The 22,667-nt window shown below is 36.4% G+C and overlaps 2 protein-coding genes and 1 long non-coding RNA gene across 5 annotated transcripts; all 3 read right to left on the minus strand.

Moving 5' to 3' along the window:
• Nucleotides 1-772: 772 nt before the first annotated feature.
• LOC130801891 (serine/threonine-protein phosphatase 7 long form homolog) lies at nt 773-2,679 on the minus strand. 2 transcript variants are annotated; one of them, XM_057665830.1, is made up of 4 exons: nt 2,542-2,679; nt 1,826-2,467; nt 1,275-1,742; nt 773-1,195 (listed from the first exon to the last, which is right to left on the minus strand). In XM_057665830.1, exons 1-3 carry the CDS (start codon nt 2,566-2,568, stop codon nt 1,713-1,715), a joined length of 699 nt encoding a protein of 232 aa, XP_057521813.1. In that variant the 5' UTR covers nt 2,569-2,679; the 3' UTR covers nt 773-1,195; nt 1,275-1,712. The 2 variants fall into 2 exon arrangements, with proteins under 2 accessions (XP_057521813.1, XP_057521812.1); XM_057665829.1 differs by having other exon boundaries at nt 1,275-2,467.
• A 4,372-nt stretch (nt 2,680-7,051) lies between these two features.
• Nucleotides 7,052-8,815, minus strand: LOC130801902 (uncharacterized). The gene is made up of 3 exons (XR_009039676.1): nt 8,501-8,815; nt 7,855-7,914; nt 7,052-7,207 (listed from the first exon to the last, which is right to left on the minus strand). It is a non-coding gene; the product is annotated as an uncharacterized LOC130801902 (long non-coding RNA).
• Nucleotides 8,816-9,225: 410 nt separating this feature from the next.
• On the minus strand, nt 9,226-13,472 carry LOC130801875 (uncharacterized). 2 transcript variants are annotated; one of them, XM_057665810.1, is made up of 2 exons: nt 12,600-13,472; nt 9,226-11,238 (listed from the first exon to the last, which is right to left on the minus strand). In XM_057665810.1, exon 2 carries the CDS (start codon nt 11,199-11,201, stop codon nt 9,705-9,707), a length of 1,497 nt encoding a protein of 498 aa, XP_057521793.1. In that variant the 5' UTR covers nt 11,202-11,238; nt 12,600-13,472; the 3' UTR covers nt 9,226-9,704. The 2 variants fall into 2 exon arrangements, with proteins under 2 accessions (XP_057521793.1, XP_057521792.1); XM_057665809.1 differs by having other exon boundaries at nt 9,271-11,238; nt 12,922-13,472.
• Between the last annotated feature and the right edge of the window lie 9,195 nt (nt 13,473-22,667).

The following is a 22,667-nucleotide window of genomic DNA, read 5'->3' on the forward strand; positions in this document are numbered from 1 at the left end:
AAAAATAGCCGTTATAAAGTTGAAAATAGCCGTTGTTATTATATTCTATAAATAACTCCATCATCTCCCTACTTCATTGTATCCAAATTCCATCATTCTTGTTTTAATTAATTGATTTTGAAGGTAACATAAAGTATTATGTTAGTATTATTCTCAATTTATAAATGTTAATGTTATTTTTGAATGTTTACTTATGTTACTGTATCATATGCGTTCTGTAGATGTCACAGGAGCATTCTATTGAAGAGCTTTGTGATTGTGGTTATGAAGTTGAAATTAATACAGATTGGAGTGACGTCGATCTTGGCCGTGATTTTGTTGCTTGTCCTTTCTACTTGGATGAAGGTTCGGATGCACGTACTTTAGGTGGGTTGCTCCGAAGGGTACTAAATCGCTTGAAAAAGAAAAACAAGAGCTTAAAGATGAGGTATTTTAATCTCAAGAGAGAAATAGATGATATGTAACATAGGAAAGAAGAGACTGAAAGAATTATGAGAAAATTGAAGAAGCAATATTAGTTAACGGCGGTGGTTTAACTTAATGAATGAACTATGTAATTAGATATGGATTCGTTGAACATGAATGAAATTGTGTTGAATTTTCGAGATCATTTTCCCTATTTGAATATGATTGTCTGTTTGTTTTTGATTAAATTCATACTGCATTCTTGGCGGAATGATTCATCGCCGAAAACTCTGAGTACCTAACATCATTTCATTCATAATAAACATATGATAATACGATAAAAATATATACATCTACATATATATTACAAATTATACACAAAAGTCCAAATGTTACAAATATTGAATATGAACAAATGTTCAATATATACAAAATGTCACTAATGTTCAATATATACAAACAGTATACTAATGCTAATCCTCTTTCTGTACCCTGTCTAACTGTGACGGTTTACGACGCCTCCTACAACGCTCGGGTAGGGGAGGTGATTGATACTATGATGATCCAGCACTCTGTAAGGACCTGACACCATAGTCGGGGCACGTTAAGTCTACCTCCTCAAGATGAACGTCGGCATGATGAGGAGATGACCCCTGCTCGTCCATAGTGGTGTCGGGCACACGACTTCTGGAATGAAGTGCTGAAACTTTGTCCCTAGGAGTATGCCTTGGGCAATCTTTCGTACAGGCTCCTCTTGGGTGGAGCTGATGACAGATGGAATGCCCTGTGCCTGCATTAAGACTGAAGTATTAATGAAATGTATAACATGTAAATTCTATGGATAATAATCAACGTTGAACAATACTTACAAACTGTGTCATCGTCGGTGCTGCGGGAGCGTACTGGGCTGCCGCGATAATACCTCGTGGTGTCATCCATCGACGAGTGATGGAGAGGAACCACGGCATATAATCCGCCGAAGAAGGTGCGCCTACAACCTCGATCGGCGCACCTTGGGCCAGTAGCTCCAGCTTGTGATCCCAACGAGCTATATGGCGCCAGTTGATCTCCAACCAGTTCTTGGGCTCCTGACCCTTGCGTAAGCTGTGATGGAGATTCGTCACTATGTCACAAGGCGGCGGGATGTCCTATACCATCCCAAATTGGCGCAGTACGCGCTCAAGGAGATGCACTTCGACTATATTGAAGCATATTAAAGGTACAGAGGCTCTCTACGCCCCTGACAAGATGCCTGAGTGCTGAGGCAATGCAGCGTATGCCTCAGCAGGGTAAGGGTCCCGTCGAAACTACACGTGAAAATGCTCCCACGCCCAAAGCTATGAATTACAGATATAAGAAAGTAAACGAAACATAAAAACAAATTAAGAAATAAAGCGTTAACATGTAAAGTTAGTATTACCTGGAGAATAATCAGAGGCCCAACGATCTCTTTCACGTTCTTCCGTGAAGCTTCACACAGTCTTCTAGACATATAAGCTAGGGCTGCGGAACCCCAGCTGTAACCGGAGATGACCTCCCATGGCGCATCAAGCAACGTCAAGTACAAAAGCTGTACCCTGTTGCCAGTCTTGTCGTAGAACAAGACAAAACCAATCAGATATAAGAGATACGCCTTAACGGTAGCCTCATCAGCACCTTTAGGAAGGTGCGAGAAGTTCTGCGCAAGCCATGTTACGCGCAATGCACTCTCTTTGGCTACCTCTACGGGAGGTCGGACTCCTAATAACCTATGGACTTTATCTTGCCAACTTTTGAGTTCGCGTCCAACGGTGCAGATGGCATGTCCCTCGATGAGAAGCCGTGTAAGCACAGTTACGTCAAGTAAAGTGACAATAGCCTCACCTAGAGGTAGGTGGAAGGTATGTGTCTCTTGGCGCCACTGCTCGACTAAAACCGTGACTAGCGCCCGATCGACTCTCTCATAAGCAATGAGGTGGAAGTCGTACAACCTCGCTCGCTGAAGGTAGGGGATGACTCGTGCGTCAATGGCCCACGAAGCAGAGTCGGGATGCCTGGTGTATATGGTCTCCACGTCGAACACCTAAACGCAAAGATTATATTAGCATAAAGTTAAAGTATAAAGGCATGTACATTCAAAATACTAAGTTCACTAACCTGGACATCCCATAGTACACTGCTCATGTGATCCGCCTGTATCGTCAGTACACTGGATCCATCTCTACTGCAATTCAACAATAACTAAGTTGTAGTTATGATTATACGTAAAAAGACTTAAGAAATACTCAAATTGTTTACTTATGATATTTGTTTGTTTCATAGTCTTTATGTTTATATACTCAAATACAGATACTGTTTACCTTAACATACAAGTTCTAGTGTTGTGACCTTCACTACCACACCGTCAACAAGCGTTGCGTCTCCTTGATCCTTCGTCCATCTCGTCGTCAAGGTAAGTGATATATGGAGGGTTTGTTACAAGAGTATTTCATTTATCTCAAATCCACACTTTGTATTTTACCACCCTTGGTGGATCCTCTATTACCACGTCTAGTCTTAACTTGAAAAAGGCCTCGTCTGTAGTCAAATGCGACGATCTCATGGAAGTTTGCCTTCTCAGTGTTACGAGTGATAATTCTTACCCTTTTGAAACTCTCCTTCATCGGTGTAGGTTGTATCACAAGCCCAAGACCTCCAAGAGTTGTCCTCAACGTGTTCATTTAGAGGGGGAACTAGTGCATAAGGTGTAGGAGCAATGATTGTTGGAATGTTGCCTAAGCTCTAGCGCTCATGTCATTAGCTAGAGCTTCCTCGTCAACATCCACATCGTCCTCAGAAAGAGCTTCAACGAATTCATTACTCTCACTATTAGCATCACCCCAAGGCTCATTTGTATCTTCTAAGTTAAAAGTATCATCATTTGAGACTTGAATTTGAAGTTGATTGGGTTCACTAGAAGGAGAAGAGGAAGATGGCATAATGGGATTTTGGGTTCTTGGGTAGGGAAGGGTGTATGAGAAGGAGCAAAAGAAGTTACATTCAGGTTTGAATTTGTTTCTACAACATTGACATCTTGATTCCCTAGGGGTACCTTTTCTACATATAACTCTAAAGAAGGAATAGAGGTAGACTTTGAATACTCCCACATTGCATCTATAGCCTCCTCATCCTCAACCGGAAGAGCTAACAATTCTCCACTCATATTGTACTTAAAACTTACATTAACAGTACTTCTTGTAGTGTCAATGCCAATCTTAGAGCATATAAGATGTTTAAATTCATTCAAATCCATATTTGAGTTACATGCATATAATTTACGTCTTCCCCCAACATACTTAACATTGCTACTACTTGATCGTATTGAACCATTCCAAAAACATACAAAGTCACACGAAATGAAGTCATTTCTACAACAATACGTACAAAATCAACATCACCATCAAGTTCATAAATATATACTACATAACAACATTGATTAAATTTAGGTTTTGCATTCAAACATTCTCTTAATTAAACTCAAATTTAGGGTTTGCATTCAAACATTCTCTACATTAAACTCAAACATTTTCTACATTAAATTCATGAACAAACAACCTCAATATGAAGATCATGACAAATAACAAGTACATTTGACATATTCATAGAGTTTAAGTGTAAATGACCACCATTAATGACATACATTTTAAAATCAACAAGAACTAAAAAATTTATAATAAAAACGTACCTTAATAAGCTATAGATCAACAAGAAGTAGTAAATTGCAAGTTTAAGAACCTGCATTTATGTGAAAGTTCATGAACATTTTGTGAACCCTAATTTTCGAAAAAGGAAAAAAACACAAAAAATAGTACCTTAAGTGAACGTAGGAAGATTAGGGATGCAAACGGGGCGGGGCGGGGCGGGTATTGGCGTTACCATCCCCATCCCCATCTGGTAAATCAATCCCCATCCCCATCCCCATCCCCGCGGCGGGCATAATTTTTTTCCCCGTCCCCGCCCCGATAGGTTTGTACCTAATACCATCCCCATCCCCATCTCCATCTGGGTATCCATCCCCGTCTAATACCTATTTTACCCGCCCCACCACCCGTCAAATCCCCGCTTAATACCCATCTGTGTCACATATTTATTTTCAAATCCCCGTCTAATCATCACTTAATATTGCCTACCTCTACACAACTTGTAATGAATATAAACAAATTTTATTGAGAAAAAAGGATAAAATATAGAAAAAACATGATTATAAACCTTACTCTAAAAAACATGATCTTAGACCTTATGAAGTAGTATTCATGGCTGAATCACATTATGTTTTTATTAACACTCATTAATTCAACTAAATGAACCGCTAATAATATCAGAATAATGAAATATTATTAACGAAACCAGAGATCCGATCAAATTACAAAACAAACATTTTACCAAAAACCTTGTGAGCAAATGAAGCATCATGAAAATATGAAATTAATAACAATATAATCACCCACAATACATAAATTTATATCCAAACTTAATTATAGGTGTAAAATAATTCAAGGTTTTCAGAAATTTGAAAAATAATTTAGGGTATTCCAATTCTCAAAATTTGTACATTTCGTGAGGCGGGGCGGGGCAGGGCGGGGCGGGGATGGGGCGGATATCACCTAAAACCCATCCCCATCCCCATCCCCGCGGTGGGTATGAATTTTATACCTGTACCCGCCCCATGACCCATCAAACCGGGACCCATACCCGCCCCGATGGGGCGGAGATGGGGCGGGTCTCCTATTAGACCCGCCCCGCCTGCATCCCTAAGGAAGATGACAGAACTAATTAGTAGTAGAAACTTGGAATTTGATGAGATTAATTGAAGGATTGAAGTTGATTTTAATGGTGGAAAGAAGAGGGAGATCTAGTAGGTTGAATGAGGAAGTAAACTGAAATGAGAAAGAAGGAGAATTGGAAAATTTAACACGCATGAAGTCGCTGTTACTAACAACGTCTTGACCTTGTTGACCAGTCAAACATTAGGTCGCTGTTAGTAACAGCGACATATCCATGGACCAAAATTTTGACCATTTCTTTTAATTCGCTGTTAGTAAGAGCAATAATACACCAAGCCTAACTTTGGAGCCAATAACGCTTATTTTGAGAATAAAGTTTGAACAAAGCTTATTTTTTGAATAAATTCATTAAAACGTCTTATTTTTTTCAAATTTTCAATATTTATCTTGCTTTAGGGTAAGGAACTGCTAACTTTATATCTTCATGGGTTTTACTGCTTCTTGTAGGAATTTGCTGCTATGGAGCAAGGCTTTTGATATTAGTACAATAAGTTGAAGTGGGCCTTTCTACTGTTTGTTTTTCAGCTGAACTAAAACATGATTTAGCTGATGTTTTTGGTGTGATGTTGCTAAGAATTTGGCTTTTGTTTTGGGTATTAAATCAACATTAGTTGTACGGAAATGTTGTTGAAGTTAAGCTCATGTTTACAGCATAAATGTTTAGTGAATGTGGAGATATTTCAAATTTGCATGGTATCTCTTCGATTGCCACATGATAGGATTGTTAATTTTTATTAGGTCAATAGCCATATATATCCCTACTTCGTATGGGTGCTTAGGAGAGTCAAATATACGCAAACTTATAATTTTCATTGATAATAAAATCCCTTCCTCATATGGGTATTTAGGAGAGTTAAATGTACGCAAACTTATAATTGTCATTGATAACAAAATACTTTTTTCCGATTGATCTTTGGTATTAACAACTACGTAAACACAAAGTGCACATAATATAATGAGTCATATTTGTATTAATGCAACCAATAGTGTGTGGTATATGCTAGTTTAAGCTTTTTTTTATAAGCCCCTTATTTTTCTCTCAAATGTTCTGATACACAGCATTGATTAGGAAATGTCTCCAAAAACAAATGGCCATATAGATGTGTCCTCGCAAAATGATCTATAAATTTTTGACCTAATAGTTGGTTTGGCTATTTAACTAGTTGTTAAGCAAACTATTTTGATAGAGATTTCGTAAAAATATTTGTTAGTGTATCAAAAAATTAGACTACCCAACATAAAGGTAAAGTCAAAAAATTTCTATCTTTTAACTTAAAAGTTAACTTTTAAAATATTTTTAATTGTTTAATTAACCAAGGAATCAAAATATAATTAACAAACTAGTTAAAAAGCCAATTACTAAACAGATTTGATTTTTTTCTTTCTTGTGACTATTGATTACTTGAAAATTAGAAGGTTTTTTTCCTGGCTTCTTGGATTTTCATGTATCAACTTTGAAATTCCTTATACTTGAATCTTCTCAACCAATGTATTTGTTATGCAATAATCTCGTTTTTTTTAGTGACCTTTAAACCTTAAATATAACACCCCTGAATTTCGAGTAACTAAACTATATTATATTGTATAATAATTCAATCGAAATTTCGACAGAGTTCTGTTTGAATTATGGACTGCCTAAAATACTAATTTAGGACCGACGTCCAACCTGTTTCAACAAAATATTCATTCCATATTCCAAGTTTCAACTCCACATAACTCAATCGCTAACGCATCTCCTAACTCGAAATTTCAAGCGTGTTATTCCACGATTATTTTAAAAATAATCGCTAAGGAAACTATCCATCCAACATCTAAATCATAACTTAAGTTAAACTATTGCAACCTAACCGAAAATATTTTGCGCTGATTAATATCTACACCTTTAAGTTTTAAAATATTAATTATACATAAAACTAAGGCGAAAAGAAATATTATAACTATATACACAAAATGAATGGACGTAGCTCTTTGCCCGTACCCCGATTCTAACCTTTAGGTACCTGCATATAATGATATGTAATATCAGTCAAACAAGCTGAGCTAGTTTCTATACTGAAAATCCAAACATATATGCAGATAGGATTACATATATACTACAAATCATTTACTTTTGCAAACACAATACTGTAAATAATACGTTATAAAATCACTTTCCCTTTCTTTTTTTTTTTTGTTTTCATAAATCAAACACCGTTCCTTTTTCTTTAATAAATCATTTTCTTTCAAAATCTTAGAATCACTAATCAAAACTATGGAATGGAACGAACTTTATTTCCATTGGGCTAGCTAGGCCCTCCGGATAACTATTAGACAAAAATCCCTAGTGTGCACACCCCACAAACGGTCAAACCGTAGCAGAAGATCTAAGTCTGAGGTACTGATAAACTTACCCCCAACTATCATGTACCGTCAAGATTATCCCAATGAGGTTGCAATTCCTTGAGACACCACAAAGGTAATCCCAACAGTTTTAAGACATTAAACAATCTATAACTTTTCTGTAACTATTCTATGATTTCAAGGTTCGAGAAACCATATATTAAGAAGAGCATCTCCTTGTGCTTAAACCAATCTCAGCTAAAGAGAAAGATACATACCTTTGTACTCTTTTCTCGTAACTAATAAAGATTCGATTAAGAAATCTAACCTTTTAAATTACAGCAAACCAACTAGCACAATCAATACGGCTCCTCAATGAAATCGGTATCTACAATATAAACATGTATGTATTTAAAAATCGATGGTAGATTTGACTTGACTAGCTAATGAACTTTGTTTAATTTTATTTTTATGAAGTATCAACTTTTTATTTGAATTTAATATAACTTATTAGTATAATTAATTTAATTAAACCAACAAGTAGTTTTAATAATCAAAGTATATTCACCATATAGAAACACTCTCTTAGTTTATTAATCAATAATAAAACTCTAATTTAATATTTAAATTTCAGCAGAAACTTAAAATGGTCATAACTTCCTCTATACAGATCCAAATTATGTGTTTCTTGAGCCTATCTTGGGTAAAATTTGTATACAAACAACTTTTGTGAAATAACACTTTTACTAAAAACGCCCAGAAACTGCTAAAAATCATATTTTTCGAAACTGTCAGAAATTCTTATGAATTTCTTCTACATCCTAATTCAAGATATAAACACATAATTAACTCTTCATTACAACTAATTCATTTATAGAATTTGAAAATCAAAAAACCCCAAATCAATTTCATAACATAAACCCTAATTTAGAAAACTTAACAAAAATCAAAATTAAATGAACACTAGAACTTACCCACACCAAAGAAGGTTAAAAACTATCAAAGCTTGGGAAAATCGCTTCTTGAAGTAGCCCCAAACGCCCCAAAACGCACCGAAAACCTAATTTATTTGGGTCCCTTTCTTTGTTGATTGAAGAAATTTTCTAAGATGGTGAGATTAATTGTGAAGGCGTAAAATAACCATGAAAATAGAAGGCAGAGAATGGAAGGGATGATGATGTTGAGAATTTAGAGACAATTTTATAAAAGAGTGAATGATAAGGCTGCTTCTAATATCTTCTCTTATCTTATTTCTTTTTTTTTTTCCTCCCTTTGACATAAACTACTAATTTTCTCTTTACCATTATTAATATATATATATATATATATATATATATATATATATATATATATATATTTCTTTTTAGTTATATATATATACTATTTAAATTATTTTTATTATTTATATAATATCAAATATAAATTGGAATTAAATAAAATAACATAAGTTTTATTTCAAAATATTAGGGTGCTACATTAAATTTCAAATAAGAATCATATAATAACATCTATTTGGAGTTTAAGATGTTAAATGGTTTATTTTAATAAATAAAAAGATTCACTCTGTATAAAAATGATAAAATGGACAGACGTGAACCATCCTTAGAACCGTTTTTAGTGGGTAAATTTATCTTATCTATATGGACCCAAATGTGTACATATATTAAATACCATCCTCATTCCTCAACCATCTTGCTGGCCTCATTGTACTCATATACATTACCTTATCCGCCTTATACCCACTTTCATATCTATACTATACACGTCATATACCCACCTCATACCAACTTGAGTATTATCGAGAATAACTTTTAAGCAGTTGTCTTAACATTTCCTAAGCTTCACAAGTTTAAATTATGCAACTGTTTTTAGAAACTAATGCATGGAATCAGAATAACTACAACAAACAGAATCAATTAGAGTCATTAGCAAACATTAACATACTGTTTGTTATTTATGTGAGAAATCAGTTCATTTACAACTTCATTCTCATCCAGCAACAGTAAACAGTTAACAATCAACAGTTCTCGGTCATTCACACTACCAAACAGAACCCAGAAAAGCTAGAAAGAAAATGTTAGATTTACAGTCTTAACTAACAAAGCTTACAAGCCGTGAACTCCCTACTTGAAACTGTTGTTTCAGCTAATCAATAAGTAGAGTTGTAAATTGTAATTGTCATCTATCAGCAGCTGCAGCAGCAACAGCAGGCCTGCACTCCTGAAGGGAGATCACAGTTTCAAAAGCGCCAACCAAGGCCTTTACTTTACTCTTCCTCTTTTCGACAAGTTTAATAGCAGTTTCTTCAATCACATTATTCAGCAGAACTTTCTCTTCTTTCTTTATCTCCATTTCTTGGTGTTTCAAAACAACCTTCACCATACCAGTTTCTTCCTCCTTTTTGTTACTGTCGGTACCCTTTTTCCTGTAGCTCTTCCTTCGGGACTCACCATTAGCAGTTTGCCCATCACCTAAGCTCCTTCCTTTCCTGAATCGTAGCCTCCTCGGACTGTTGGATTCATGTTTAGGTTCAACCACCTTTCCCTTTCTGAATTTCAGCTTTAAAAATTCAGGGTCTTGATCAGTAGAATTGTTATGGGTCAGCTCCTTCCCCTCATTTAAGCTAATAGACGCTTCTTTTGAATCGGCAGAGCTATTGTAGTTTGAGATCGAGTCATCAGCTTCACTATCCGTGTGCTCCTGAGATGTAAAAGAGATGGAGCTAGTTCTGGACGAGGAATTAAGTGACTCTGGTGACAAAGGGGCAGGAGACTGAACATCCGTTGATAAAAAATCCTTCTTCGTCTCAATCACATGCAATGTTTTCTCCTCGATCTTCTCCTCTACAGGCTCCTTCGGTTCAGCCTTTCTACCAAATATCTGATTCTTGGAAAAAGTTCTACTTCTTGGGTTATGATCATTTAGACTTTTACCAGCTATTTTAGGAACCGAAAACGTTTTTACCTCCACTTTCGAAGTTCTTTGAGGCGATGTGGCAGCCATGGGAGGTGTAGTCTTCCTGATAAAACCTCTAGAAGTCCTAGGATTATCACCCATTTCAGTCTCACTAGTCTTCTTGGCACTTGATTTCATGGAAGAGTTTAGAGAGGATGACGATTTAACAACCCTATCAATTGGTTTCAAAGGACCAGCCGAGACATTCTTTTCCTTAGGATTCAAAGGAATCCGCTTTGACGAAACAGTTTTTTTAGCAGTAGATGCAATCTCTGGCTTTCCGGCCGAATGAACTACATTCTTGACCACTTTTGGGGCATCAGAGGAATGAGATTTCGTCGACAATCTAGCTTCTTGCTTAACTAGTTTTGATGAATCATGAACAGGGGATTTCCTAGATAGAATGTTTTCATCAGGAGCGGAATCTTTGGCAGGTTGAACCTTAGGCTTGTCCGATAGAACGGCTTTCTGAACCTTTTTATCAACATATATCTGAATCTCCGGTAGTGGCAAAGATATCCTCCTCCTAGGAGGATGGATTGGCTTATCTTTAAATACGTGAGGATGCCCATACTTGCAAGCATCATGGCAAGAGCCACTTGACGTTCTAAGATAGTGAGGAACCTTCTTTGAAGCACTAGGCTTTCCAGCTGCGTGATTTGGCGAATCACTTTTGCTTGTTTCATTGCTAACAAGAGAATTTCCAGTTTCTTCAGCCATTAAAATCTATGACAAAACAGCTGCACAATCTCAAAACCTGGAAAACAATAGTTAAAGTTATTCACAAATCACAACTGCAAACGGAAAATCTTAAAACGTCACACATATATTGAAATAGGAAGCGAGATTTGAAACATTCATAGTTCTCGATTTGTATGTATGTGTACACAACCATATCGACATTCAGAATTTGCAAAGTCAAAGTATAGATTTTAATTCTGTATATTGGGGGTGTTTGGCAAAATAAGTCATTTTAGCTTATTTTGATTTAATTAGAGGGTTGAATAGTCAAACCAGTCAATGCTAATATTTGGTAAATTAGCTGAATAAGCTGTTATGAACAAGCTGCTCATAGCAGCGGGTTCAAAATCAGCTGGTCAAACTAATTAATAAAATCGGCTGGTCAAATCAATCACTGTAATCAGCTATCAGTTGTTTGCCAAACCTTATTTTCAAAAAAACATCTATATATGGTTAGCAACAGGAATGAAAGAAACAGTTTGGACATCTTTCAATCCCCCTTTCCTACAATGATGATTGAAATTGAATCTTCTACAAAACCAGATGGCACAGGAAACTGAATCAGAAATGAAATGACATCATGAGTCAAAGGCAATAACATAATAATTTATGTTTATGATTATATTGTAAGCATCATTATAAACTTCCTTGTTAATATTAAAAATAGGCGGATCAAGGAAAAAAAATGATGTCACTGATAACTCAAAAACAAAAAAAAAATTAGGAGGGGATGCAAATTCATACTAATGGCATCCTTTGCACTGCGTCCGTGTTTGAAGGCGGGTCATGTTAGGTTCGATTACAAGGTCGGGTAAATATCGGATCTTCGGGTCGATTTTGAATATGTGTGTTTAGAAGGTAATTACCCGGTTCATTTTTTACTCTCTAATACAGTACTAATAGATTTTTAACTATCCATTTGATTCGCCCATATTAGAAGATATTCCAAGACACTTACTCATATAACAAAATTATTCACCAAGAACACATAATCAAATGGAAAATTGAATTGCTTGTATGATTAAACCCACTTTACCCTTGACTGTTCCTGATCTTAAAATGTCTTGTAACAAATTCAAACAAAATATTGTTAATCAATCAATCAATCAATCTATATAAAAAGATGTAAAAATCAAAGATCATTATTATCATTATTGCTAATCAAAGAAATGTAAAATCAACAACCTTTCAAAATTCAAAGTTTAAATTATCATTTTACTATCAAAATTCAAAAATAACAAGCAAATAAATTAAACAAAAAAAATGATCAGCCATCAATCATGAATATACAAACCCAATCTCAATTTCAATATCAACTTTCAATTAACAATATTAATATGCAATATAAATTTTTATTAAAAAAACAGAAAATTGCACCTGTTGTATAGAAAAAATCACGTAGCTTCACTGGAATCAAAAAGAACTCTTCCACAAGTAGCAATCAAAAACCCAAAACCCAGAAATTATTATAATCTTCTAATTTTGTGAACCGACGTGATGTATATTTCTCAAAAAAATTTAAAAATGACAAATCAACCAATTTATTCATCATGATTAATGACGGCGATTCATCTATCCATCAAAAGAATCAAAAAAAAAAATATTTAGTTTAGTTTTTGAGAAAAGTCGGTGATGGGCGGTGGAAATGGAAATAACAAGTCTAAAAAGAAAGAAAGGAAGAACGCGTAAGGAAGAATACCTTTTCCGCAGGAAAAAGTACAACTCTAACAGAGATTTTGTTTAATAAGTCTTAACGTTGCCAGAAAGCAATAGATTTTTATTGAATTACAGCAATCGAACAGTAGTTTATGTATTGAGGGATTCAAAGAAAGCAAAAGGAAGAAGATCGTGCAAGCAATCTTGTAAACAGTTGTTGGGTTTGCATCAACTTTGTTAGGAAGAAGATCAAGTTTTCATGGGGTTTTCGGCATTCAAACTCCAACAACTTTTTCGTAGTTTTGATTTGAATGTGCACGAAAATTGTGCATTTCTAGGTACTTAATACTGATACTCCATCTTATATGGGAATGGGGAATGGGAATGGGAATCTTAGGAAGGAAAGAATGCATATTAGATTTATTTTCTTTATGGGGGGTGCAATCTATTGTGATTCCTTTGTGCTTTTGGTGGTAGGGGTTATACTAGTTAGGGACTCTTAGGAGTCAACAATGATTTTGTGGGTCCAATGTTCTTTTTGTTGAATGAAATATTCTAAAATATGAAAATGTGTTGCTTTGGATTTTTTTTTTTTTCATTTTTTTTTTTTATTTTTTTTTTCCTATTCTTCTTGAAGTATTATGCCTTTTTAAGGAAAAAGAATGGGTTCAATAGATTAGATCATCATTAAAGATAAACAAAGTATTGTTTATAAGGGGAAAGGTTTACATATATCAAATTAATAATGGATGATTTATTATTAGAGTGTATAATATTTAATTGTTACATTATGATACAAAAAACATGAAGGGATATTTTGGTAGGTGATTTATTAGTTGTAAAATGAGTAAATTAATTCCTCGTTGTAATATTGCTCGCTATTTATATTTAGTTAGATTATAGTAGGAGATCCTAATCATATTACGGGTATAGGCAAATGATAAGGAATGCTGACCATTTTTGAGCAGTCAAATGGTAGGAAATGCGTAGCATATTTGGTTAGACCAATAGTACCATATAGCTACCTAAAAAATCACTTTTTTGTCAGCCATCTAATGAAATAAATTTTAAAAATTAAGTATTTTCTTTTTGAAATTTACAAGTTCTAATTATAATCTACTTATCTTAACCAGAATGAAATTATTAATTGGAGAATGAGATTAGCAATGGTTTTTTTAAAGGAAAATGTACCCAAAGTAATTCAATCTTTACTCGATTTTCATTCAATAATCCCAATAATTGATTAGACATGAATAACCCAAAATTTAAGGGATATTTGCTAAGAACATTATTACTTATAATGTAGCCTGTGATTAGGGATGCAAACGGGGCGGAGCGAGGTGGGGCGGGGCGGGGATTGGAATTCCCATTCCCATCCCCATCTGTTAATGCAATACCCATCCCCATCCCCCCGGCGGGTATAATTTTTTTCCCCATCCCCGCGGCGGGTATAATTTTTTTCCCCGTCCCCTCCCCGATGGGTTTGTACCTAAAAGCATCCCCGCCCCACCACCCATCTGGGTATCCATCCCCGTCTAATACCCATTTTTTCCGCCCCATCACCCGTCAAATTCCCGCTTAATACCCATCTGTGCCACATATTTATATTCAATCATTTGGGCCTTAAAATCCATAATACATATCCAAACTCCAAAGTCTGAAACAAACACACATCCAAAGTCTCAAACAATTACATATCCAAAGTCTCAAACAAACACATATCCCAAAATTTGTACATATCTTGAGGCGGGGCGGGGCAGTTATCACCCAAAACCCATCCCCATCCCCATCCCTGCGGTGGGTATGAATTTTATACCCGTACCCGCCCCATGACCCATCAAACCGGGACCCATGGGTCTCCTATTAGACCCGCCCCGCCTGCATCCCTACCTGTGGTAGGAGGTAAGATTGGCAAAAAAAAAGTTAAAATTAATTAAAAAAATCATCACCTCCCCTTTTAAACTAACCAACAACCCACCTCCACCTCTCTTTTCCAACCGGCCATCAAGCACTGTAAGGGACAAAACAATGGTGAATACTCTTACTAACAAATAGGATCAATTATGTTGAATTAGAAGAACAAACTAAAAAATACAAAATTGAAGAATACCTGATTCCATAGCATGGGAGATAATCTTGAAAATGAAAGAGATTAAATCTTCTAGATTAGCACGTATTCCCTAAAGTGACTGTAGGAAAATTTAGATGGTAAAATAGTGAATGGATTTATTTGGAGAGGAAGATGAGTGAATATGTAGAATGAATATTGTTCTTCATTGCACAAAAAATTGATTACATCAATGGGTATTTATAGTGCAAGTTTACTAAAATATCTTAGATATTTTTAATTTTTTAATTACTTTTCTAGTTACTTCCATTATATTATCTTAGATATTTTTATTTTTTAATTCTTTAGTTTAGATATTTTTATATTTAAATAAAATCCTAGATTTTTCTAGATTATTTTAACACTCCTCCTAATCTGAAAAATCTTGAACTCTAAGTCGTCTTCTGAAATCGATAAATCTATCAGTTGATATGGGTTTTGTGAAAATGTCTGCGAGCTGCTCCCCCGTCTTGCAGAATTGTAGTTCGATCTCTTTCTTATCTACTAACTCACGAATGTAGTGATGTCGTATCTCGATGTGCTTTGATCTGCTATGAAACACTGGATTCTTCGTCATTGCTATTGTTGACATGTTGTCGTAGAACATTGTAGTTGGTGTCTCTTGCTTATGTTGTAGATCGATTAATATCCTTCTCAGCCAGACTGCTTCACGTGCTGCACTTGTTGCTGCAATGTACTCTGCTTCTGCTGATGATAAAGCTACTGTCGCCTGTTTTTTTGATGACCATGAGACCACCTTGTTTCCAAGCTGAAATACGTACCCGCTTGTAATTTTTCTATCATCCACGCTTCCAGCCCAGTCGCTATCGGTGTATCCTGTGAGCTTGAAATCTTTTTCAGTTTCGTATATGATCCCATAGCTTTTTGTTCCCTTAATGTATCTGAGAATCCTCTTTGCTGCTGTTAGATGATCCTTGCTCGGTTCACTCATGAACCTGGATACGATGCTGACAGCGTTGACTATATCTGGTCTTGTATGTGTGAGATAGATAAGAGAGCCGACCAAGCTTCGATACATTGCTCCGTCGACTTTTGGTTTGCCATCGTACTTTGATAACTTCTCATTGATTGCCATTGGTGTAGCCAGCGGTTTACATTCACCCATGTTGAATTTCTTGAGAAGGTCTTCTGCATATTTCTCTTGTGATAGAAATATTCTTCCTGGGCTTTGTTTGATTTGTATGCTAAGGAAGTATTTCATTGTACCAAGGTCTGTCATCTCGTACTCCTTCATCATAGCCTTTTTAAATTCTTCGATCATCGGTGGGTGTGTGCCTGTATAGATTAGATCATCCACGTACAAGCATAAAATGAGAAAGTTGTTACCTTGTGTCTTGATGTATAGTGAAGGTTCACTCGGACTCTTGATGAAACCGTGCTGGAGAAGATAATTGTCGATGTTGCTGTTCCACGCTCGGGGTGCTTGTTTGAGTCCGTACAGAGCTTTTCGAAGGCGGTATACTTTGTCTTCTTGGCCTTTGATGACGTATCCCTGCGGTTGCTCGACGTACACTTCTTCTTCAAGTTCTCCATTTAGAAATGCTGATTTGACATCTAGTTGAAAGACTGGTAGCTGATGCTGTGCTGCTAATGTCAGGACTGTTCTGATTGTCTCCATGCGGACAACTGGTGCATATGTTTCGTTGAAGTCGATTCCTGGTTGTTGCGTATATCCCTTTGCTACGAGCCTTGCTTTGTACTTGTTGATGGAGCCATCATCATTATGCTTCACCTTGTAGACCCACTTGAGTCCGATGACTTCCTTGTCTTGTGGTTTGTCTACAAGTTTCCATGTGTGATTCTTCTCGATCATTTTGATTTCTTCGTTCATAGGCTCAATCCAGGTTTTTTCTTGTGCTGCTTCTTGAAATGTTTGTGGCTCACTAGAGAAGAGAGCCATCATTGCTTGGTCACAATGGTAATCTTGTAAACATGATGGCGGTTGCCGATCTCGTGTTGATCTTCGGGCTTCTTGAGGTTGAGGAGTTGAACGTGATGTTTGGCTTCTTGAGCTTGGGAATGATCTTGTACTTTCAGGTGTACTTGGACTCGGAGATGATGGGTTTGTTGGTTGGTCTGCTCCGTCTTCTTCACTTGGATCTCTTAGGAGAGTATCTCCTTCGCGAGCTTCAGTTTCTTTTTCTTTCCACGTCCATTCGGCTGCTTCGTCGAAAATTACGTCTCTAGAGATGATTAATTGTTTAGATTCAGGCTTGTAAAGGCGATATCCTTTTGTTTCGTGACTGTATCCAATGAATATGCATTTTTCTCCCTTCTCGTCGAGCTTTTCCCGATTCTCCTTTGGGATGTGGGCATAAGCTACGCATCCGAACACTTTGAGGTGTTCTACTCTTGGCTTTCTCTTGTGCCAGGCTTCATATGGCGTTAAATCCCTAACTGCTTTTGTGGGAGATCTATTGAGGATATATACTGCCGTGTGAACAGCTTCAGCCCAGTATCCTTTGGGTAGATGTTTACCCTGCATCATGCTGCGGGCCATCTCTGCTATAGTGCGATTTTTCCTTTCCGCGACACCATTTTGTTGTGGTGTACGCCTTGCTGTAAGTTCTCTTTTAATCCCATGCTTCTTACAGAAGTTGTTGAATTCGTTGCTTGTAAATTCTCCGCCACGATCCGTTCTAAGAATCTTAAGAGAATTCCCACTTTGATTTTCTGTGAGGGCTTTGAATTTCATGAAGTGGGAAAAAGCTTCTGATTTTTTCTCCAGGAAATATACCCACATCATGCGGGAGTAGTCATCTACGAACAGAAGAAAATATCTTTTTCCGCCAAGAGACGGATTCTTGGTAGGACCCCAGATATCTGCATGAACAAGCGTTAGAGGAGCCTTGGCCCTCCAAGGTGCGGTAGAAAATGGCAATCTGTGCATCTTGCCATATATACAGCCTTCACAAATTTTTCTTTCATTTTTTATTGATGGTAGTCCAATTACCATTTCTTTTTGTTTTAATAGTTTTAGACTGTTAAAATTTAGATGCCCGAATCTCAAATGCCATAAGGTGGATTCATCATTTATTGAGCTTAAAGCCAATTTTTCTTCAAATGGCAATTTTAATGGGAATATTTTGTTAGGAGCCATTTCAACAGTTGTTATTATCTGACCCTTATTTTTATCATAGATTTGACATTTGTTATTCTCAAATTTAACCATATATCCTTTTTTAATTAATTGGCCTACGCTTAACAAATTTTGTGCAAGTCCGGGAACATAAAAAACTTCATGAATTAATTTTGATGATCCATTTTTTGTTTTAACGGCAATTGTTCCTTTTCCGGCGACATCTTCTTTTTTACCGTCGCCAAGTGTGATGTGTGTTTTAACATTTTCGTCAAGAGTGACAAAATAATTTTTATTGCCGGTCATGTGGTTTGAACAACCACTATCAATATACCATATGTCACTTACTTTTTCTAGTGCATTTAATCCAGTGTAAAATATTTGCTCTCCGGAATTATTATTTTCAGAATAGTTTGCTTCTTTTTGTCGATACCAACAATCTTTTTCGAGGTGAGAGTGTTTTTTACACCTCTTACATTTGTACCGACAATCATTAGTATTGTGGTTAGTTTTCTTACATAATTTACAATAAAGGTCAGTTTGATTATTTAATCGACTCCTTTGATTTTTAAAATTTCCTCTCCCCTTGCTACAATTAGTTGATGTTTGTCCTTTTTCATAATTTTTACAATGACTATTTTTATTTTCACCATTAGAAAATTTTAATTTAGCTTGAAATGCTTGTTCTAGTGGTTCTTCGTTAAATCTTTTTAATCTATCTTCATGTGCAAGTAGTGATCCCATTAATTCGGGCATACTTAATTGAGATAAATTTTTCTTGTTAACTTCTTCTATTGTTGTGGCAATAATGTTATATTTTTGTGAAAGACTCCTTAATATTTTTCGAATCACATTTTCATCTTCTATTTTACCACCATTTGATCTTATTTGATAAACTATATTAGTGACTCGGTCAAAAAATGAATGTATTGTTTCATTTTCTGCCATTAATAGATTATCAAATTCTCTCCATAGTGATTGGAGTTTAAAAAGAATTACCTCTTCGGAACCTCTGTATTTTGTCTCCAGGATCCTCCAAGCCTCCGTAGCTGTTTTTGCAGGCATGATCGTTGTAAGTATTGCCTCGTCGACTCCACGATATAATAGAGATAAGGCATAGTTATCCCTTATCCTATTTTGTTTATATTGTTTTATTTTTGTTTCATCCCAAGATGACTCTTTAGTGTCATCTTTGGGTGGTTGCTCGTAACCTTCTTGTACTAATTCCCATAAATCTTGGGAGATAAATATTGACCTCATTTGCATAGCTCATTGTTCATATTTTTCTCCCTTAAATGTGGGAACCCAATTAACTTGAGGGTAATTAGTGGTTGAGGTCATTTTTTATTTTGTGGTTAGAGGTTTATTTTATTGTGGAGTATGTTGGTTAATGTGTTTAGGTTGTTTGGAGGTCTTGGTTTTAATTAGCTCTGATACCAAATGTAGGAAAATTTAGATGGTAAAATAGTGAATGGATTTATTTGGAGAGGAAGATGAGTGAATATGTAGAATGAATATTGTTCTTCATTGCACAAAAAATTGATTACATCAATGGGTATTTATAGTGCAAGTTTACTAAAATATCTTAGATATTTTTAATTTTTTAATTACTTTTCTAGTTACTTCCATTATATTATCTTAGATATTTTTATTTTTTAATTCTTTAGTTTAGATATTTTTATATTTAAATAAAATCCTAGATTTTTCTAGATTATTTTAACACTCCTCCTAATCTGAAAAATCTTGAACTCTAAGTCGCCTTCTGAAATCGATAAATCTATCAGTTGATATGGGTTTTGTGAAAATGTCTGCGAGCTGCTCCCCCGTCTTGCAGAATTGTAGTTCGATCTCTTTCTTATCTACTAACTCACGAATGTAGTGATGTCGTATCTCGATGTGCTTTGATCTGCTATGAAACACTGGATTCTTCGTCATTGCTATTGTTGACATGTTGTCGCAGAACATTGTAGTTGGTGTCTCTTGCTTATGTTGTAGATCGATTAATATCCTTCTCAGCCAGACTGCTTCACGTGCTGCACTTGTTGCTGCAATGTACTCTGCTTCTGCTGATGATAAAGCTACTGTCGCCTGTTTTTTTGATGACCATGAGACCACCTTGTTTCCAAGCTGAAATACGTACCCGCTTGTACTTTTTCTATCATCCACGCTTCCAGCCCAGTCGCTATCGGTGTATCCTGTGAGCTTGAAATCTTTTTCAGTTTCGTACATGATCCCATAGCTTTTTGTTCCCTTAATGTATCTGAGAATCCTCTTTGCTGCTGTTAGATGATCCTTGCTCGGTTCACTCATGAACCTGGATACGATGCTGACAGCGTTGACTATATCTGGTCTTGTATGTGTGAGATAGATAAGAGAGCCGACCAAGCTTCGATACATTGCTCCGTCGACTTTTGGTTTGCCATCGTACTTTGATAACTTCTCATTGATTGCCATTGGTGTAGCCAGCGGTTTACATTCACCCATGTTGAATTTCTTGAGAAGGTCTTCTGCATATTTCTCTTGTGATAGAAATATTCTTCCTGGGCTTTGTTTGATTTGTATGCCAAGGAAGTATTTCATTGTACCAAGGTCTGTCATCTCGTACTCCTTCATCATAGCCTTTTTAAATTCTTCGATCATCGGTGGGTGTGTGCCTGTATAGATTAGATCATCCACGTACAAGCATAAAATGAGAAAGTTGTTACCTTGTGTCTTGATGTATAGTGAAGGTTCACTCGGACTCTTGATGAAACCGTGCTGGAGAAGATAATTGTCGATGTTGCTGTTCCACGCTCGGGGTGCTTGTTTGAGTCCGTACAGAGCTTTTCGAAGGCGGTATACTTTGTCTTCTTGGCCTTTGATGACGTATCCCTGCGGTTGCTCGACGTACACTTCTTCTTCAAGTTCTCCATTTAGAAATGCTGATTTGACATCTAGTTGAAAGACTGGTAGCTGATGCTGTGCTGCTAATGTCAGGACTGTTCTGATTGTCTCCATGCGGACAACTGGTGCATATGTTTCGTTGAAGTCGATTCCTGGTTGTTGCGCATATCCCTTTGCTACGAGCCTTGCTTTGTACTTGTTGATGGAGCCATCATCATTATGCTTCACCTTGTAGACCCACTTGAGTCCGATGACTTCCTTGTCTTGTGGTTTGTCTACAAGTTTCCATGTGTGATTCTTCTCGATCATTTTGATTTCTTCGTTCATAGGCTCAATCCAGGTTTTTTCTTGTGCTGCTTCTTGAAATGTTTGTGGCTCACTAGAGAAGAGAGCCATCATTGCTTGGTCACAATGGTAATCTTGTAAACATGATGGCGGTTGCCGATCTCGTGTTGATCTTCGGGCTTCTTGAGGTTGAGGAGTTGAACGTGATGTTTGGCTTCTTGAGCTTGGGAATGATCTTGTACTTTCAGGTGTACTTGGACTTGGAGATGATGGGTTTGTTGGTTGGTCTGCTCCGTCTTCTTCACTTGGATCTCTTAGGAGAGTATCTCCTTCGCGAGCTTCAGTTTCTTTTTCTTTCCACGTCCATTCGGCTGCTTCGTCGAAAATTACGTCTCTAGAGATGATTAATTGTTTAGATTCAGGCTTGTAAAGGCGATATCCTTTTGTTTCGTGACTGTATCCAATGAATATGCATTTTTCTCCCTTCTCGTCGAGCTTTTCCCGATTCTCCTTTGGGATGTGGGCATAAGCTACGCATCCGAACACTTTGAGGTGTTCTACTCTTGGCTTTCTCTTGTGCCAGGCTTCATATGGCGTTAAATCCCTAACTGCTTTTGTGGGAGATCTATTGAGGATATATACTGCCGTGTGAACAGCTTCAGCCCAGTATCCTTTGGGTAGATGTTTACCCTGCATCATGCTGCGGGCCATCTCTGCTATAGTGCGATTTTTCCTTTCCGCGACACCATTTTGTTGTGGTGTACGCCTTGCTGTAAGTTCTCTTTTAATCCCATGCTTCTTACAGAAGTTGTTGAATTCGTTGCTTGTAAATTCTCCGCCACGATCCGTTCTAAGAATCTTAAGAGAATTCCCACTTTGATTTTCTGTGAGGGCTTTGAATTTCATGAAGTGGGAAAAAGCTTCTGATTTTTTCTCCAGGAAATATACCCACATCATGCGGGAGTAGTCATCTACGAACAGAAGAAAATATCTTTTTCCGCCAAGAGACGGATTCTTGGTAGGACCCCAGATATCTGCATGAACAAGCGTTAGAGGAGCCTTGGCCCTCCAAGGTGCGGTAGAAAATGGCAATCTGTGCATCTTGCCATATATACAGCCTTCACAAATTTTTCTTTCATTTTTTATTGATGGTAGTCCAATTACCATTTCTTTTTGTTTTAATAGTTTTAGACTGTTAAAATTTAGATGCCCGAATCTCAAATGCCATAAGGTGGATTCATCATTTATTGAGCTTAAAGCCAATTTTTCTTCAAATGGCAATTTTAATGGGAATATTTTGTTAGGAGCCATTTCAACAGTTGTTATTATCTGACCCTTATTTTTATCATAGATTTGACATTTGTTATTCTCAAATTTAACCATATATCCTTTTTTAATTAATTGGCCTACGCTT

Source organism: Amaranthus tricolor, chromosome 15 (assembly GCF_026212465.1).
Source record: "Amaranthus tricolor cultivar Red isolate AtriRed21 chromosome 15, ASM2621246v1, whole genome shotgun sequence".
Classification (NCBI taxonomy): Eukaryota; Viridiplantae; Streptophyta; class Magnoliopsida; order Caryophyllales; family Amaranthaceae; genus Amaranthus; species Amaranthus tricolor.

Excerpts from the sequence above, each read along its gene's own strand:
- LOC130801891 (XM_057665829.1), bottom strand. The coding sequence starts at position 2,568 with ATGAGCAGTGTACTATGGGATGTCCAG. Across the intron at positions 2,468-2,541 it reads GTGTACTATGGGATGTCCAG|GTGTTCGACGTGGAGACCAT; the intron begins GTTAGTGAACTT and ends CTTTGCGTTTAG.
- LOC130801875 (XM_057665810.1), bottom strand. The coding sequence starts at position 11,201 with ATGGCTGAAGAAACTGGAAATTCTCTTGTTAGCAATGAAACAAGCAAA.